This window comes from Drosophila montana, unplaced genomic scaffold, assembly GCF_035044405.1.
Source record: "Drosophila montana isolate Dmon_TW-CO22-7 unplaced genomic scaffold, ASM3504440v1 contig_2178_1, whole genome shotgun sequence".
NCBI lineage: Eukaryota > Metazoa > Arthropoda > Insecta > Diptera > Drosophilidae > Drosophila > Drosophila montana.
The window spans coordinates 3033962-3053470 of NW_026997075.1; the positions used below are offsets into that span (position 1 = coordinate 3033962).

The 19509-nt window shown below is 37.4% G+C and overlaps 1 protein-coding gene across 2 annotated transcripts in view; it reads left to right on the forward strand.

The window, feature by feature from the left end:
- Positions 1–19509, forward strand: part of if (inflated) — a 42049-nt gene that overhangs the window by 3196 nt on the left and 19344 nt on the right. For both annotated transcript variants that reach the window (XM_064680846.1, XM_064680847.1), the window contains exons 2-4: positions 629–987; positions 15057–15181; positions 18972–19069. In XM_064680846.1, the coding sequence (XP_064536916.1) occupies positions 791–987; positions 15057–15181; positions 18972–19069 (420 nt within the window). In that variant the 5' untranslated portion in view covers positions 629–790. The remainder of the gene's footprint in view (positions 1–628; positions 988–15056; positions 15182–18971; positions 19070–19509) is intronic.

A 19509-nucleotide genomic window follows, 5' to 3' on the forward strand; every position in this document is an offset into this window, starting at 1 on the left:
ATATGCAATTTTTGCAGCCACGGCTGCGCAGTCGCTGTTTGGTTTGCAACTTGACTAAACGGTGATGGTTGTCATTTGATTTTGGCAACCTGTTCTACTACGTTTTGTCTGTGTTAGTTACGTCAGCAGCAGCGACGATTGCTGCTGAGAGCAAATGCTGACGCTGCTGCTGCTGTGGTGACAGGCGGAGAGCGCGCAAATGAAAGAATCAAAAACTAAGCACATAAATAAACAAGAATTTTGGTGACTGCGAAGCATCGCACAAAATATAACAAAATGCCAAAAATCTGTCCAAAAACTTGATTTTCAATTGTACATATGTGTGTGCCTGTGTGTGTGTCGTGTGTGTGTGTGTGTCGTGTTTGTGTGCTGTCTCAATTCTTGCCGCTGGCGGCTGATTTTTAATTTCGCTGAGCTGAGCGTTTTCTCAAGTCATTTCGGCCAAGGTTGCAGACAAGAGACAACTTGAGATCATAAAATAAATAAAGCTTGTCTATGTATGTATGCGTGCATACATACATACATACATATGTATGTGTGGGTGCGTGTCTGAGTATGCGCGCATGTGTGTATTTGTTTTGACCATATGCGCGATTTGCAACGCTAAACATTCAATTTATTGCAACAGTTTAAACAACAATCAAGCCCAACAATAACAATATTAACGAAAATGCAATAAAAGTGACAAAAAATAGAAAAACAACAAAATCTAAAGCTAAAGCCAGCAAAGAAGCGACAAAAACAACAACTAAAGTAACAATAACAATAACGAAACAACACACGCCACATCATGATCAGCAGATGGTGTAGCCTACAGGCGCTGCTGCTGCTGCTCATGATGATGATGCACTGCAGCAGACACCCGACAACAAACGCCTACAACATCGATCTGCCCAGCTACGTGCGGCATCGGCATGCCAGCAATTCCATGTTCGGCTTCAGCATTGCGCTGCACAAGGCCCGCAACGATTTTACCAACTTCAACTCGTAAGTACCCCAATGAACATAGAATTTATATACATACATATATTATTTCAAATATCCCGAACCCATTGAAAGTGCGTAAGATATGTCTATAATGGCAATCCCATAACGTATTTATGCATATTCTATGATCTCATAGACTATAAGAGCTAGGTATATATCCAGAAAGTCTAACTTTCGGATTAAAAAAAAAATTAAAAATATATCATCAAATGAAATTGTCGCTGGTTCTCTTTTCCGATCCCATAAAGTATATGTACATATGGGTATAATCTTCGAACTCGGGAACTTTAAGAGCTAGATACTTGAAATTTGTTATGAAGACTGTTATATAGTAAATACATATCCAGATTGTCTCACTTTGTGATGGTTCGGTTCACCAACCTTATAAAATAAATATGCATACTCTTCGTACTTGGGAACTTTAAGAGTTGGAGACTTGAAATTTTGTCTGCAGGCCCCCATATACATAGTTACTATACATTTAGCAAGTCTCACTTTATGGATTATTCACCCAAAATTAAAAATGTCTCATTATTAATATAAACTCAATTTTTGGTGAAGCTTAGAGACTATAGAAACTGGAGTCCTGAGATTTGGTATGCAGCTCGTGAGATAGTAAGAACATTTCTGGTTTTTCTCAATATTTTGTTAACTTCCACAAAATGTTCAAAAAATCTCATTGTTAACAAAATGCAATTGTCGCTGGTTCGGTTTTAGAGTAAAAACATTTCCAGATGTCTCCCTTTTTAGATAACTTTCCTAAAAATTGCCAATATCTTATTGTCGCTGGTTCGTTTCACGCTCTTGAATCAAGTTAATTTATAATATGTACAACTGCCCGTTGTGCTGGAAATATTGTAAGCCTTTAATATTTTCACGTACAAGATGCGGGCTACATTTGATCCTTGTCCAAAATTGTCATCTGCCAAATATGGTTAGATATAGCCAATAGTTGGAACTAAGTTTTTATTCTTTGAAAGTATTGTATATTAAACTGAATCAATTTGAATCAATGTGTTATGAGAGCATAATAAGAGCTGTATATAATTGACTTTCTTAGCTTATTCTAAGGCTAGAAATTCTTTCGAATTTGTTCAACTATGCATTTGCTTAAGCAAATGCCAGTTTCACGTTTAGTTTACAAAATATCTCGAATTTGAACCGTATACAGAAGTGCTTATGTAAATCGAGCGAACGACCTTCTGACACCCGATACAGAAACGCCGCGACAGAGCCAAAGAGTGACAGTGACATATGCATTCCTAAACACACACATACACACGGACACACGCACACACGCACACACACACACGCACGCACATACATGTACAGGGAAAAATTTCAATGCCAGTGTGCGCATGCGCGCCGGAAACAATCAAGCATGACAAACAAAAAGTATCTTTTACTTAATAGATACATGCCCCCCTCCCTACCTCCTCAACGAAAAGCCAAATTAAAAAGATGCACATAAGGAGAACATTTGCTGCCGCTAGAAAAAACTAGCTAAAATACAATGTGAAATAGCTAAAAGTAGCTATTTGATAGCCGTTTTGTTATTGAGCTGCAAAAATTAGCTAAATCAGTTTAAAATCTTAGCTGTTTTCCGCTGTAATAATAAATAAATTTAGCTAGAAAATGACTGAATCTGGTCACACTGCATGGTGCATCATCAACACGCACACACACACACACACACACACACACATAATTGCTATGAGTTTTTGTTGTTTTTGGAAAGTCGCTGATAGTGGCTCAAGTGATAGCCAGTGATAAGCGTAAGTATCCTTTTATCAGAACGCAAGAGCAGCAGCAGCAGCAGCCGCCGCAGCAGCCGCCGACAGTTACAACAGCGATTCGGAAACTGAGACTTGAATTGCAACTGAAGCTGATAACTTTGCTCTTCGAGCATTCAAAGACTGAGTGTTGATATTTTTGTATGAAAGAACGGATTATTTCCGCAAGCCGAAGATTGTATACCCTCGCTAAGAAGGGCTACTATGACAAAACCTTTACGTAGTACGATGCTGATGGGATTTGGGATAGCTTGAACTAGAACTTAATTTTGGACCGATCAGCTTTATGATAAAGAATGTTTAGCTGAAAAAAAAGCAGAGGGTAGTTTGAGAACTGAGAGATTAGACAGAACACGACAACGTCGTTTCGATGTGTTACAAATTTGATGAGAATATCTGAGTGCCCATTGGCAAGTGTATAAAATAAAATACAGAAAAAAAGTGCTGACAAGCAGCTCCATTTCGGGAGCAATTTCATGTTTATTTATGATACCAGAGTTTTAAGTACAATTTAGGGCTCATAATGAGCATAAAGTACATATTTATGTGCATATAAAGAAATATTTTACCGGCTTTGATAATGGAAAGAAAAAACAGTTCAATAGATAATGAATATATGTTCCATGTATCGCTTAATGAAGCTTGAAATGACGCCAAATCTCTGAAAAATGTTGAAGAATCCGAAAGTTTGTGAAATAACTAAAGGAAGCAGAAGTAGAACATAAGAAAGCTCTATAATGCGGAAATGAGAGCATTCATAAACGACTTTCAAGTGTCGATAAAGCAAACTAGATCGCCTCGGCTATTGATACCGATCAAGAATATTTGTATATACTTTATGGGGCTGCAGATGCTTTCTTCTGCCTGTTATATACATTTGCACAGAAATGGTATTCAATAAGAATAAATGATATGTGTAGTTCCATAAATAAGTTAGGTTAGCGTAGAGAGGTTTCTGGATGTTTTAAAAGATGTGCGGGTAGCAGAGAAATGTATGAGATATAAGTTAAAGGAGATATAGATAAAACACGCGATGAAATAACTCGAATCTTTGAATATAGAAAAGTAATTGTAAATAAGTTTCTAAAAATGAAAAATAATATATACGACTTGTATACAGTTATATACATATATAGATAATATAAAACCCAATTATTTGAGGAAGCTGTTAAACTTTTAGGGGATGCTCCGAGGCACTGCTCCAATTCGAATATTCTATATTTAAAGACAATCTACAGCTTGAATGAACTGTGCTGCCAAGCACGAAATTTGTTTTCACTTTTCGAATATTTGGAGAACAGGCCAATGGAATGTTATGTTCCATTTAGTGTCATATAACTGTCGGGTTTCTTGTGTCAACGGCAGAAGTTCCTAAATGCCATTAATATCAATCAGAGCTCCGAGGTGTGCAATCAAAATTAATGGCCCACAGCGTGTCCCAATGCACTATATAAATAAATATACGATTCCGTCTCGGCATATATATATATATATATATATATAGCTGTGGCATGTGGTGCATTTGGCTGGGAAATGGTCCATTTTGGCTTTGAACCAGCACGTTATTAGCCGAATGCAGCTGACCCATGCCAAATGGGCAAAAGTTTGCCATGCCTCTTACGACTTAATGCCGCCGTCCCCCATCCCATGTGCGACGAGTCCAAGTGTTCACATTCACATTCACATTCACATTCGCATGGCCGAGCGCCCGATAGCCTATTGAACTTTGAAAGTTCGTCAACGGGAACGGTTCGGCCAGCCTCGCAGAGCGTGTTAATCAACAGCCCAGCACAGCAGAGCACAGCCCAGCACAGCAGAGCACAGCACCCAGTGCTCGGATGCAAAGATCTTCCTCCTCTAGACGTTTAACTTTTCGCACGTTCACTTGCCAACAAAGAAGAAGAAGAAAAAGAAGGAGAAGAAGAAGACAACGGCGACGACGACGAGAAGCCGAGATACGAGCCATGGATGCGGCGCGCGAACTCTTAGTCTTTTAGCTAGAGATAAAGACGCGCACAAAGAAAGTGAGAGAGAGGCAGACATGGGTAGAAAGAGAGTGAGAGAGAGAGACAGAGAGAGGGGGAGAGCAACAGCGAGAGAAAGAGAGACATCAGGCGGCTGATAGACAGAATGCTTAAGTTACGTGTGAGTGCCAAAGTGCAATTATCTGAAGTAGTGCTGCTTATACCCTGTAATATGCAAAAGAGAAAGGGGAATATCAGTGGTAGCGATTAACTAAAGTAGATCTGCTTATTGTTATTCCCTGTAATGTGCATAAAAGAAAGGGGTATATTGGTGGTAGCTATTAACTGAAGTAGTTCTGCTTATACCCTGTAATATGCTAAAGAGAAACGAGTATATCATTAGTTGCAATTAACTGAAGCTGTTCTGCTTATACCCTGTAATATGCATAAGAGCGATTACGATTACTTTTTTACCCTATAATGTGCATAAGACGTATATCAGTTTTTGCGATTCGAAGCTTGCTTTGCTTTTAGCTCTGGCTATTTTAAGTGTGACCAGCTACTATTTAGCAGTTCGCATAAGAACTTTGACATTTTTAAGATACACGACCCCAGTGACATGCCCTTCGGTATTTGGTTTATTTTAAGTAATGACCAAATCTTTTTGCACTTTCTATTTGTTTTAACCAACAACACTTCCTTGTGTTTATTTTCGGTTCAACTTCATACCAGTTGAAGTAAATATTAAAAGTATACAAATATATAGATATATTTGTCAGCGTCGATGCACTTCTTAGTCAGAAGGGCCGCGATTTGGAGTTTGTTTTAAGCTCGTAATTCATATGGGTTTTAGCCAATTAAAGCCACCCGTTTTCACACATCTTTCGAGGCTCATGAACTCATGTTTATTTATTTATTTTCATTTTTCACCTTTAACGTTTATTATATTTACAGTTAGGAATTTCTTAAATTCCATTTAAAGTATATTATTTCCAGCTGAATTTTTGAAAAACGCATAAAATGTGTAAACATTATATTTTCCGCTTAAGGCTTATTATAAAATAAGTATTATTTATATACTATTTAAACACTTAAGTAGGGCTCATTTTTTGTATAGATTTGACGATACCAAGATATAAACATTGGGTATTTCCTAGCCTCGAAGAGCTAAAAAAGGAAATACAAATTTTAGAAATTATTGAAAGTGATATATAAATAATGTTATAACAATAATGGATAATGATATCAGGTGTCTATCAAGTGATATTTTATCATTACCTTATACAATTTATCAAAAAATCAGAATAAATTCCATGGTAAAAGTAATACCGAAAAGCACCCAAAATATGTAAATATTTCAGTGTGCACCCAAGAAAAATGAAAATGTTGGACAATAGTGGGTTAAGTGCATTTAACGCCAATGCTTTTACACAGATCCACACACACAAAAACAAAAACAAAAAAACAAAAGCGAGTGGAAGAACAGTAAAGCCAGGCAATGCGTTATTTAAATGCAGCGTTAAAATTGGAAGGCCTCCAAGCTTCCATATACAGATAGAGTAACAGATACAGATACAGATATGGGCCAAGATACAGATACAGATTGGACCAAGAGTGCGAGTGTCTACTGCCGCGCTGCTGTGTCAGGTTGCAATTGCAACATGCGCATCGCAGCGCAGATACCCTATAAGCAATATGTATTATCGGTAAAAAGTAATAATAAATATAAAAATAATAATGAGAATGCTAATGCTTATGCTAATGCTAATGCTAATGCTAATGCTAATGCTAATGATTATGCTACTGCTAATGCTAATACTAATGCTAAAGATAATGATAATGATAATAACAATGATAATAATAATGATAATGATAATGATAATGATAATGATAATGATAATGATAATGATAATGATAATGATAATGATAATGATATTAATAATAATAATAATAATAATAATAATAATAATAATAATAATAATAATAATAATAATAATAATAAAAAAATAATAATAATAATAAAAAAAATTATAATAATAATGATATCAATAATAACAATAAGAATAATAATAAAAGTAATAGGTAGAAGAAGAATCGATCCTATTTCGAGCTCTTCATCTAAGCGCGTGCGCTAACAGCATCCGGGCTAACAACTCAAACATTTTCTAAGTACTATTACTCAGCGATAAAATTATTAGCTAATTTCTCTAAGAAAGTTTTTTATTGGAATTGGAACTATTCAAGTGAAAGATAAATTCTAAACGTTTAACGAAAAGTAGAGACTAATAGGGACAGAATTGGAACACGGCAACTGAGCATTTTTAAGCATTTTTAAGATTTCCACCTACAAGTGTGAAAAATAAGTGAAATTTTTGGCATTCATGCAATTATCCCTTAGCTACTAGTCCATTTAGATTCCGAGTTGTGTATAATGACATTTTCCTAAAGCAAAGAGCATTTCCTCTAGAACTATAACAATCAGAGAGCCAATGAAGCTAATTCTGCTTTGGGCTTGTCTAATGATTAACACATACACATGTTTGCCCGAGCTCAGGGCTGTGTTTGTTGAGTGATACTCAGCGTCAAAGGGCATACAGAGTGACTGCTTCTGCCCCCGCTATGTCCCGCGTTCCACGTTCCACGTCCCACGCACCGTCAAAACTGAAGTGCACTTAAAGCTGAAAATTACCTGACTCCATCTGCTGCTTCACAATATAATTGTGTGTTAAATGCGCGCAAACAAAGCCGGAGGCTGTAAACAGCTTCAGGGGCAGGATTGTGGGGCTGGAGTGAGGAGGCGGGGGGAGTCATCGTGGTTTTGTCTGTAACAAGTTGTGGTTATTGTTAATAAGGCAAGCCATTGGCCAATGTGGTTTGCCCTGAAGCGTTGTCGGCGGCAATTAATCCACACACATATCCAGTAACAGAGCAACAGCAAATGTATCTCTGAATCTCTGCATCTATATCTGTATCTGTATCTGTATCTGTATCTGTATCTGTATCTGTATCTGTATCTGTATCTGTATCTGTAGCTGACACAGTTAGAGCTGTGCGTGTGCTATTTACGGTCAAGTGTTTGGCACAAGGTTGGCCGTCCGCTTCACCCAATTGGCCAAATAAGTCATCATCAGGCGGTCAACCGTTAGGATCGCCGCATCGGCAGGTGGCTGCCAGCCAGTTGAGATGCGCAGGTTTCCTTATACACAGGCATTCAGGCAGTTGGCTCATTAGCCTGGCCTCGTTCACATTGCTGTTCGCATAGCCGCAGCCGGTGCCAAAACTGGGTTAGTACCCCAATGCATATAGGGTGTGTTGAAAGAACCGTTTTGTACTTAAAGAGCTCTAACTAAAGTTTTGCCTATCTCTGATCTAGTTTAAATTTCCCTCGACTTACTGTTTATTCAATACATATCTTCATAAATATTCTCGTCAGCTACAGATTAGATATGCAAGATATTCACAAATACACATGAATAATTCTTTAGGCAAGAGAAGATATTTCCCTTTAGGTGCTGTACACTTAATTTTTTTTTTGATAAAGACTAATTTGATTAATACCACCCACAAAGGCGAAAAATAGGAATATAATGAGACCAAAGCTTTAAACTGTGGCCAAGTGGTTATTTAATCATAAATTAATTCCACCCACAAAGGCGGAATATGGCGGGAAAACTTTTTAAGCTAATCCAATCACCGTTTATGGCCTATAGGACCAAAGTTTTCAGTTGTTGCCAAGTGGTTTAAAGATTATTTTCAAAGCTCAACAAAAGTAATTATAAAGATATTTATTTGACTAATAATCTACATCTACTGGTGGAAAATAAGTGAAATTTGGCAAATTAACAGACGCAGAATGGGAATAGTTGGATAAAATGGAACAGATTGTAGTTAAAAGTTAACCCAAAGAAAAGCTGGATAATAACAATTCGTTGGCCTTATAATTATGCAAGTCCTAAAACTAGATCCGAAGAGTTATTATTCCACTTGGTGAATTTTCTTCAATTCGAATTGCTTGAAAATGCTGAGCGAGCAAATTCACTGCATAATCTAAAGATCTATGGCGAATTCGCTTGCTTTTGGGTTGCATCAATTTTAGCTGCATTAATTTTTTTTTTCAGTTGGAGGCGCCTCATGTTCTCCGTCTCTGTCTTTGTCCTATAAACAGACTCCCGATTGCATTAGACAGCTGCCGCTGTCGGTCGTCGCTTTGTTGTGGTTATGAAATTGCAAACAGCAGCAGCAGCAGCAGCAGCAGTAGCAGTAGCAGTAGACAATGAAATGTAATTGATTTCAAATATTTACTGTACTTTTGTACACTTTGGCATTTGGCTGGCAGTTGGCCAGTCGCTAAATTGCCGGCTGTCTGGCTGAGCTCCGTCTGGTTGCCTGGTCGATCTCTCTGGCATTTAATTGATTGCCGCTTGATTGCGGAGTCGAGTGGTTGCCATAAAGATAAAGATCGGATCAAAACGATGTGGGCTGGCAAAGACTTATAGATAGGAATAGACCGCAGCGCTATTTGGCCAGAGCCGTATCCTGTGTCCCAGTCCCATTTGTACGGAAGTGTCAGTGTGTAAAAAAGGTGTTGGGAAAACACACTCACACACACGCACACACACAACGGAGCGCCGAGGGTCGCACTTTTGAGCGCCGGCGCAGCGCGTCGTCACGTGTGAACAGTTACTTTTATTTCCCAGCCGGAATTTCTCTGCCTCTGTTTCTATCTCTCTCTCTCTCTCTCTCTGTCTGTCTCTCGCAGTCCGCAGCGTGAGAGCTGAGAAATGAGGCGCGCACATGTTTAGCGCCGAAACGCCCTCGCGTTTCTGCCCTCGCAACAACAACAACAGCAACAACAATAATAAAATAACAAAAATAGAGAAATAAAATCCCTCGACATCGGCAACGGGACCCTCTCACTACTCTCACTCTTTGGACTGACTTCAGAATGACTTAGCGATTTTGGTAAATTAAATGTAGCCCTTTCTTGTATTCATTTATGTATGTATGTATGTGCTCGTATTTGGGCTGTGCATTATACAGTGCGTGCCAAATGTGAACGTCTACTTAAGTCTACTGATAAGCATGCTGCATGAGATTGTGGTTGGCAACCTGCTTGAGATAGTAAAAGATTCCAAAGATAGGCTATTTATGCAGCAGGCAGCTTACGTGATCGCTTTTGTATTCATCTCAAGAATTTTTCTTATGTTTTATCCATTTAGCTATGGATAACACTTATCTTAAGTAAATAACTACATAAGTTCTTAAATATTTTGTATACATAATTTATAAATATACTTTTACTTATATTTTGGGCATAACTCGATTATGTTTCATCTGTATGTATATAATTTATTTAAGATGCGAATGTTAGGTTTTTCTGTTACAAAATTTATAAATGAATATTGTGTGACCACAATATATTTATAACTACTAAGCGAAATGTCTTATAGATAAGGTTATAATAATACAAATTATCAATATGCTGATCTCTGCCAACCAATAAGTCATATAAAATGATTAAACTGCCATCAATATAATAATTATATTAATAGGAATTGGGTTATACATGCACTAATCGTATGATTCATACTTGATGAATCAATAATCTATTAGGAATACCTTGGGTGTTTAGTTAAAGCTTAATGAGTCATAATGAACGACAAAAACCTTGGATCAGGCATATTAATAAGATAAGTTCGTCCAAGTAGATGCCCGCTGATCAGTAGATGTACCAAGTCTCGTTCGTATACGCATACAGTTGGCAATCACTGTTTATTCATACATTTTGCGTGACAGGCAGAGAAGTCGGCGCAGGCGGCGCAGGCGGGACAGAGGCAGAGAGTCGGCGTGTCACAGGCAGGAAGCATGCGCAGCTTCACACGCAGCGCACCCACACGCGCTAGGGGTATTCACTGTTGTTCGGCTCATGCCATTGTGAGGCCCGTGCTGTCCTGCTGCAGCGGATGTTGTGCATGTGTTTGCCCCTCCAGCGTCTGTCGAAGTCAGAGTCGGAGTCGGAGTCGGAGTCAGAGTCGGAGAGTCAAAGACGTGGACGGTGGAAGGTACACATTTTCGAAAAATAAGTTTATTTTTAACATAATTTTTATTGCTGCACGCGACGAGCAGCAAAAACACCGATCGATGACGATTTGAAATTCAATGCGCGATGCGACTCAAAGACAGGGCGAAGATTTTCTCTCTCTCTCTCTCTCTCTCTCTCTTTTACTCGACTCCTTTGCAGTTCCAGTTAAATTGGTTTTCCTTATGGCTTCGTCTTAAATTTCCCCTAAATATATATGTATTGCATGTGGTGGTCAGCCATGTGTGCGGAAAATTGTTCGATTTGGAATGCATTTTCACGCTTCGATTTCCATGCGCACGGCCTTGCGGCCCATTTCTGGCATTTTGGCCATTTTTGTTTTTAATTGAGACATTGCCCAAGTCCCAAAAACAATTGAAACAAATTTCCAGACACGCGCGTTTTTTTAACTTTTGTTATTTTGTTGTTGCTTTTTTTTTGGCGCCTGCTTCTTTATTCAACGTTTTGTTCTTTATTCATGATGAGGCTTTTTATTCGTTCTTTTTATACTTATATATTTTTTTAGTTTTTTCTTTTTGTGCTGCCCATTTTTAATTGAAGCGCATTGATTTTGATTACTTTTGTGCACTCTGCTCTATAAGGCCCATTGTGGGTTCATCTGTGTGTGTGATTTGTGCATGTGTGTGTTTGTATGTTTATGGTTTTGGTTCATTGCACACAAACACACAAACATACACACACACACAGACAACATTGACGCGTGCGGCTCAATTCGAAAATTACGCCAGCCACGTTCCCCAAGTACTATAAACGATCGTATTGCAGTATTTTACAACACTTTATTTTACAATCACTTATATATTGTTGCAGATAATGTGTATTTATAGTTAATGCTTAATATGAGTAATGCCTCTTCGATCCAATCTAGTATATACGCTCACATATGTATGCTTTAGTTGTTCGTTTTTTCCGATATGCAAAACCTTTTTATCCCCTCTTTGTCTTAATAATTGATATTTGAGTTACTTAGATAAAATATTTTAATTTTCCATTCAGATGTTCCGAGCTATTTGATCTCTATTTAAAATTGGTATACTATTGCTATTTTCCGTTGTCTTTTTCTAATTCGAATAATTTAAACAAAAATTAGAACCTAGAAACACAACTTATAATCGTGAGAATCTCGTAGAAAGGCGACAGTCAAATGAGACTTGTTGGTCTTATTTTTTTTCTTAAATTTCAGCTACATATCCAAGCTTACTTTGTACCATCTGTTGAATTATGCATTATTTATTCTGTTTGAATATTGCAAGCATGAAATTTAGAATGTGCCAAAATTATTTGAATGATTAATAAGCACACACATACATACATATACATTTTTGGAACTTCGATTCTAACTTTCGTTCAAATGACGCACTCAATATGAATCATATTTACGAGTTATATGCAATATGGTGGCAATTTTGAGCTATTCATTTATACATGGAACGAAATGGAAAAGGGAATTGAAATTTATATTGGGTCAGCATGAGCGAAATGGGGAGGGGGAAGTTAATTAAACCTGTTCGCTCTTGGCGCCTCGTTGTGTGCCATAAATCGCTATTAATTATAAACGACAAGAATGATCAAATGCTGATTCAATAGATTGCCATGATGTCAGCTTTTTACAGCAACAGATCGTACAAAGAGGCAGATAGTACTCGTAACGCTGGTGGTTTTTATTTTGATTGCGTGATAAGATCCAAAATTTAAATACTACTTTGCGAATTAACATTCAATGGACCTTGGACCGGAGTAGTTTCCGAAATTCGATTGACAGCATATCAATAAAAAGTTAGCTTACAAGCGTGTAAATCGGTTTAGTTTTTAAAGGGTACTAGAGATCAAAACTCTTAAAGGTTTCAAATACTGTTAATCGGAGTATTTAAAACTATTTGACCTGTTTTATTGATTTGTGATCAACGAACAGCCCAGACCATAACACTTACTTTTTGCGAAATCCACCCTCAAGTTCGTGGAATGCTTTTGTATAAAAATATTTTCATATCGAACCGTTTGGCTTAAAACTCATTTTTAAAGATCTGTTTAGTTCTTTAGATAGTTTTGTTAAAGTCGGCTCTGTTTCAAGCTCACTTTCAAGGCTATAAAATATGGAATATGTGTTTGCATGGTCTAATACAAATTTGCGCATTTCTTTTGCAATCAATTTCAAATTCATTTTCAGAAATCTTTGTAAAATAAAACTTGAGATTGGGGCCTTAAGCTAGTTTTAAATGGAAAATGGGTGGAAACGTGATGTCTGGAAATTATAATAATAATAATAATAATTATAATTAAAAATTATAATCGATTTTTTATTCACACAAAAAAGGGAAAATATATTTATTTAACGAATATATAGTATAATGGAATTCCGGATGGAGCTCTAAATATTTTTGCAGTAAAAAATCTATTGAAAATTCACGAAATATGATTTATCAATAAGAAAAAACATATAAATTTTGAATATAAAGAAAAATAGAGAATCTAACTAAAGTAGATGATGAATGTAGATGCTGCATCAATTGAATCGAATTTACAATGCTGGTCTTGGTCGTCGACGTCGTCGTCGTCGTCGTCGCCGTCTCCCTCGGTCTTTGGTTGATTGTGGCAAAGGTGGTTGCGGCAATGCGGCATTGGCCATTGTCATCAGAAGCGTTGTGTGGCACCCTCGCTGAGAAGGAGTACTCCCTTTGCAGCGGATAAATGTAGTAGTACATCATGGCACGCACATTGACAGCTGTCATTAGCATTCATGGCGGAAGCGCGGCGAAACTCATTGAAGGGCCTGTGGCCAGGCCAGGCCAGGCCAGGGCCGGGCAAGGGCAGGGCAGGTCGGTGCCGGCTGCTGGGGTGCAGTAAATGGGCCTTCATTAAAATTGAAAATAATAAAACTGAAAATAAATTTAAGCAATGAGCAACTGGCGGTCGGCAAAGGCAAATCAAACACTTGAGAGTTGATTAAAAACGGCCCTGCTGCTGCCGCTGCCACAGCCCCTGCCCCTGCGCCCCGCCTCCGCAGCCCACATGCAACAATTTGACGTTTGACTAAAGTAAAATCTGCACAGATGCGTGCAACATAAAAACGGCAGACTCGATGAATGAATAATGTGGCTCTCAATCAAAGTGAGTGCAAAGCGAATAAGGTCTGCGAATGGGTTCCGATTGAGGCATTCAACTGTTGCAATAGGTCAGTCGCTTTGATCTTTATATCGCACAGAGCCGAAAATATTTGAGCTGATCGCGAGACTTGGAAAAGGGCAACCATATTGAGTATGTGCATGTTGTGAAACATCATATCGAGATATAAGAATTAATATGATAGGTATATAGTATCTGGTGTTAAGAATGACTGATTGAAGGGTTATGCTCAAAGATAAATCATATTCCTACATAATACTGTTAGTAAGATTTAGATAAATACATTTATAGATAGAAAGTTAAAGCCGCTTAAAACAAAACTTCCTTTGAATATAGAATTTAAAAAAAAAATTGAGTAAATAAAAAGGGTATACCATTTATGTGCAAACTAAACCCATAACATATATATATCTATCTATTCTTAATCAGGATGACGAATTGTTTGCCCGTTTGGAAGAACGCGATAATCTCTCAATATTGTGCTAGAGTCTTGAAATATGAAATATACATTCTTGTATTTTAACAATCTTATTATTCTAACGATAACATTCTGCAAATTACGATATCTCTATTCAAAAGTATCGATTTTGAAATCTCGATTTTATCGTTAATTGTTAAAGCCCTGCAAATTCCATAACGATCGGACTATAAGCACCGAAACAGTTCACGATTGCATTTTTTAGCGTGTGGGGCAGAGGCAAGAAGAGGCGCAGCTCTGTAGGAATTTTGGATTTATCAAACTACTTAGGTTACTTTACATTTTCATTTTGAAAGAATAAATCTTAATACTTTTAGTTTTCCGAGAAAATAACTTAATCTAAAAGAAGTTTTCTTAATATAATATACCTTGGCCATAATTTTTCTATAAACTTTATATGGATGTTGCTGGATTTAATTAATGTAAATAATTTAATATTTTTGTTTTTGATTTTGGTTGGTTAAAAAAAACTCAACATATGATTTATATTGTCGTTGATAATACTCTGCTGCTGTTTATTCAATAAATTTGCATTTGGGAGAATGCAGCTAATGTTAATTGCCAACCATTTACATGCATTAACTTAATAATTTATACATTTTTATTTGCAGTTTGGTTGTGGGCGCACCCAAGTTCGATACATCCACGTATCAGGAGCGCGTGGTGGAGGCTGGCGCCGTATTCAAATGCACGATGAACGATGATGACTGCCAGTTGGTAACATTCGATTCCAAAGGTAAGTAGTTGATGGCATAAGTCAACCTTAAGCATTCGATCTGGGTGTGAAGAAGAGATTGCCCGTCCAGTCAGTCAGTCGGTTGGGCTTGGGACTGGGACTGTGACTGGGCCTGTGACTGGGCCCGGCGCCAGTTCAGAGCCGAAGTCTCTATTGCCCCGCACCTGGCACTCAGCGTCTCCTAGTCTCCAATTCTCCGTGTCTCCCAGTCTGCCAGTCACCCAGTCTTCCAGTCTCTTTGTATTGGCGCCAGCGACAACAGCGCCAAATGCAATTAGTTATTTATGGCTCACACGCATGCGCAGCGTTTTTAGTATGCAAAATGCGAGAATGCGAAAATGCTAAACAGCATAAATAAGAAAAGAAGTGGAAAAATTAACTGCAAAAATTGCGCACGGCTGCAGTTTATTATTATTTTTAGAAGTTTGCCATTTCACCGGGCAGTCACTTCCTTAAGCGCAAACGGAAATGATAAACAGGCGGCCTCTAAAATAAACAGAGACGCCCATTTTCAAGGTCCACCCCGCACTTGCCCGCCCGACCGCCCGACCGTCCGTTCGTCCGTCCGACCGTCCGCCCGTCAGTCAGCCCCCGCCACGCACAATCCACCCACAAGCTACATCGCGTTTGGCAGCAACGGATGCGCAAATAAAAATTATTCGCTTTGTCGACGATGACGATGTGCAGTGAAGTCCACTCGAAGTGGAGTGTGGTGCGGTGTGGTGTTGAGTCCATATGGGCGCGCCTTTTAATAGAACAGACAAGCTTCTCCATAACGAACTTCAACAGCATCGATTTACTATAGAGCATATATAACATAAATTGAACATAAAAAGATACTTTGAAGAGATCAACAATCTAAAGGAAATCCAGAACTACAAACTTGTGGTATCAATTTTTCGGGAATATAAAAAGAAAAAAAATAATACATTGAAGTTAAATTCGTGAACCGTCTTAGTTAAGTTAAGATCGATTAGGAACTAGAAAACATTAATTAGAGACAGGGCTGCAAATCCAAAACAAAGAAAATTCTCAGTTATTACTTCGTTTCGCCAATCTGGCTTTTCATATCCAACACACAGAAACTTTGGTGTTATACTAAATTTTATAATATCTCTAATGAAACATTTCAATTTTTCATTTAAAATTGCCCGTTGAACTGAAAATATAGCAGTTCATATATATTTTCATATACAAAATGCGGGCTACATTTGAACTTTAGCCCAAAATTGGCATATAACACATATGATTGGGACTCTCAAAAGTTTTGAACTGTAACCAATGTTTAAATACAATTATCGTTCAGTTCGTTTGTTTTTGGTGCAACTCAATTGATTTAAGGTTAGCTTCTTGATGAAAAAGTAAATTCGAATTTCGGGTTCGAACCAGTTCGGTTCAAACCCGCTTTGCAGCCTCGATTTCAGGGTCGTTCGTTACATGGAAGTTTAACTGTAGACTTAAAAGAGTTTCGTTTAGAAAAATTTATAGAGAGAAACATTTTTTTGCACAAAAGTTTACATTTGATATAAAAAATTGAGAAACTTTTCCCACTGCGACTTTCGTTATGGCTAAGTTTGACTGTAGATGGGTATATTGGTAGCTGATACCTGTAGTTACCTGTCAATTCGCCGACCAGCTGAGCCAGCAGCCTTTAAATGCACTTTCATGTTGCTGCCAACACCTCAAAAATAAAATGATGGACGGAAGGAATCTGGGGACTGGCGAGGATGGGCTAGCCCAGCGTGAGATGCATAAATTGGTCTGGCCAAGTGCGGGTTAGCTTTCGTAATACTACACTTAAGCCTAGTGCCAAGCCTTTATCAACAAAATGTTTTAATGCTCGTCCCTTACTTTTATATCGTATGCTTGCGTAAAAAAACAAATAAATATCAAAAACACACCAAAAAAATGCAAAAAGGAGTCAACAGGTGCTTCATTCAGCTCGCAGGTTGGTTTGTTCATTCATGAACTAGCTAAAATTAGTCAATCCTATATATTCAAACGAAATGTATCTGATTCATGGCAAAAATAAACAAAACAAAAAGATTACTCATCTCTATATGCATATGTAAATATTCATCAACTCGAAGAAATTTTGCGCATATATAATATTTAACGAAATATTTCTGCTTAAATTCGCACTTATCATGAGCACAAGACGTTATGATTGAAAACAATTTGTTTCGGCTTTTCAAGTAGCACATTCATTATACACATACATAAAATATATAGATGTTTATATTCCAATCGTCCACATTTCATTCTGCAAATTCTTAATTTTACATTTCCAATTTAATTGTTGGAAGCATCATTATGCCCTTGTAGCGGGTTTTATAGTTTTGTCATGAAAGCAAGAGACATCTCTGATTCCATAAAGCATATATATTCTAGATCCAGCATCAACAGTCGCATTGATATAGCCATGCCCTTCTGTCCGCCTGTCCGCCAAAATCTTATAAAAGTCGAAGCACTATATCATGAACTTGCAATAGGAACGATCGATCGAAAAGTAGATTCCTTTATGATAAACTTTAATCAAGACAACTTGACCAAACTCGGCATTTATAAGTTCCACTACGTTCTCTTCATATATGCAAATCTTTTCAAAATAGGAACTCTACATCATATAGTTGCCATAGGAACTATCGATCGAAAAGTAGTTCCTTGCATGGAAAACATTTTTGTATATTACGATATCTTAACCAAACCCGGCATTAATTTGTTAAACTATGCTGCTTACATATGAGCCAAATCCTATCAATATCGCATATCATATTATATAGCATTATAGGAAGAATCGGTCGAAAAATTAGTTTTTGCTTGGCAAAATCATACATATCTGCAAAACCGGAAGGCAATTGCTTACAAAGGAATTAAATCTTCGGCGTGCTGATGATATCCTTCCTTTTAAGTTTTATAATGTATCATCGCCTTTTAAATTTGTCTGAATAGTAAGCTAATTTGTATTCGCATATTTTTTAATTCCATATGTCATATTTTTGTAAATTGCTTAACCATGCTTTCGAATTCTGCATACGTCAATCAAATTAAGTTGAAACTTTTACAACTATAATCGAATATAATTGCATAGTGGACAGTTATTATCTTGACGAGTATCAATAAATCAATTGTTATCAATCATTATTTTGAAGATACATTCAATCATCAGTGCTTACTTAATCCCCAGTCTCGCACACACATTATTCTCCAATCATTCCCAGTCTCGCACACACATTATTCCTCAATCATTTATGCATACGTCATTCAATCAAATTATGTAAGTACTTCAATCAGCGCCCAACGTGTACAGTACGCACCCCGTGAGCAACTGTTTTCGGTGTAGAGCCGAGCACCAAACGGTATTTTCTTACAATAACAGCACAACCCTCAGTTATATTGAGGCCCTCAGAATGTTGTACCGTAATAAATCATTGCCAAACATTAACGGAAGTGGCCATTATGCCGTTATTTGCCAAGTGCCTTGTTTAGAGCAACTTAATTAGTTTGCTTTTGTTTTTCTTATTTTTTTTTTTTTTTTGATATTTTTTCTTTTTCTTTCCTTGTGCCCCTGCACCGCTCGCCTTTGGTCCGACTTTAAAAGACATCTGTATTAATTTCAGCAAATATTTCGTTTCCGTCCACTTTTTTATCCACTTTCGCTTGCTTTTTTGCGTCTCTTTTTCAATTTAATGTGAGACTCTTAGAAATTTAAAGCACACATTTATTTTATGTTTATGCGATCCACAAAAATATACATACTTATATCTAATTGCACGTCTTCCCCAACTAGGTAACAATCGGAATACAATGGGCGAGGTCATCGATCGCAAGTCATATCAATGGCTTGGAGCCACCGTGGCGACCGGACGGGACAGCGACTTGGTTGTGGTGAGTACTTCACAAATGGGTTCCAAAAGTCTTGCAAATTACTTGTGTCATGAGAAAAGCGCCATAGCTGCATTCACAATTAGTATATATACTAAGGACATAAAGGAGTTCATCCTATAACAATTTTTACAAAGTTTCCTTTTGGTCGGAAAGTGTGTAATAATATCTACAACAATCCATATAAGCCACAAGCCAGCTTGACTTAGGTTTCTCTGCGTCGAACTAACAAGCGGCACATCGCTGGTTCAAACTCAGCAGCAATTTCATATTTCTATACCTGTAAACCTATTGCTGCTTACCTAATACTGTTAAAGACAAGCTGTTAATGTATGTTAGTTTTGTCTAAACTTGTTTATGGTTGTTTTATCATCTGAGTAAGAGTTTAATTTAGTAATTATTTGATGGTGCTAGTTCCATACAAATGACCATCAAAGCGCATT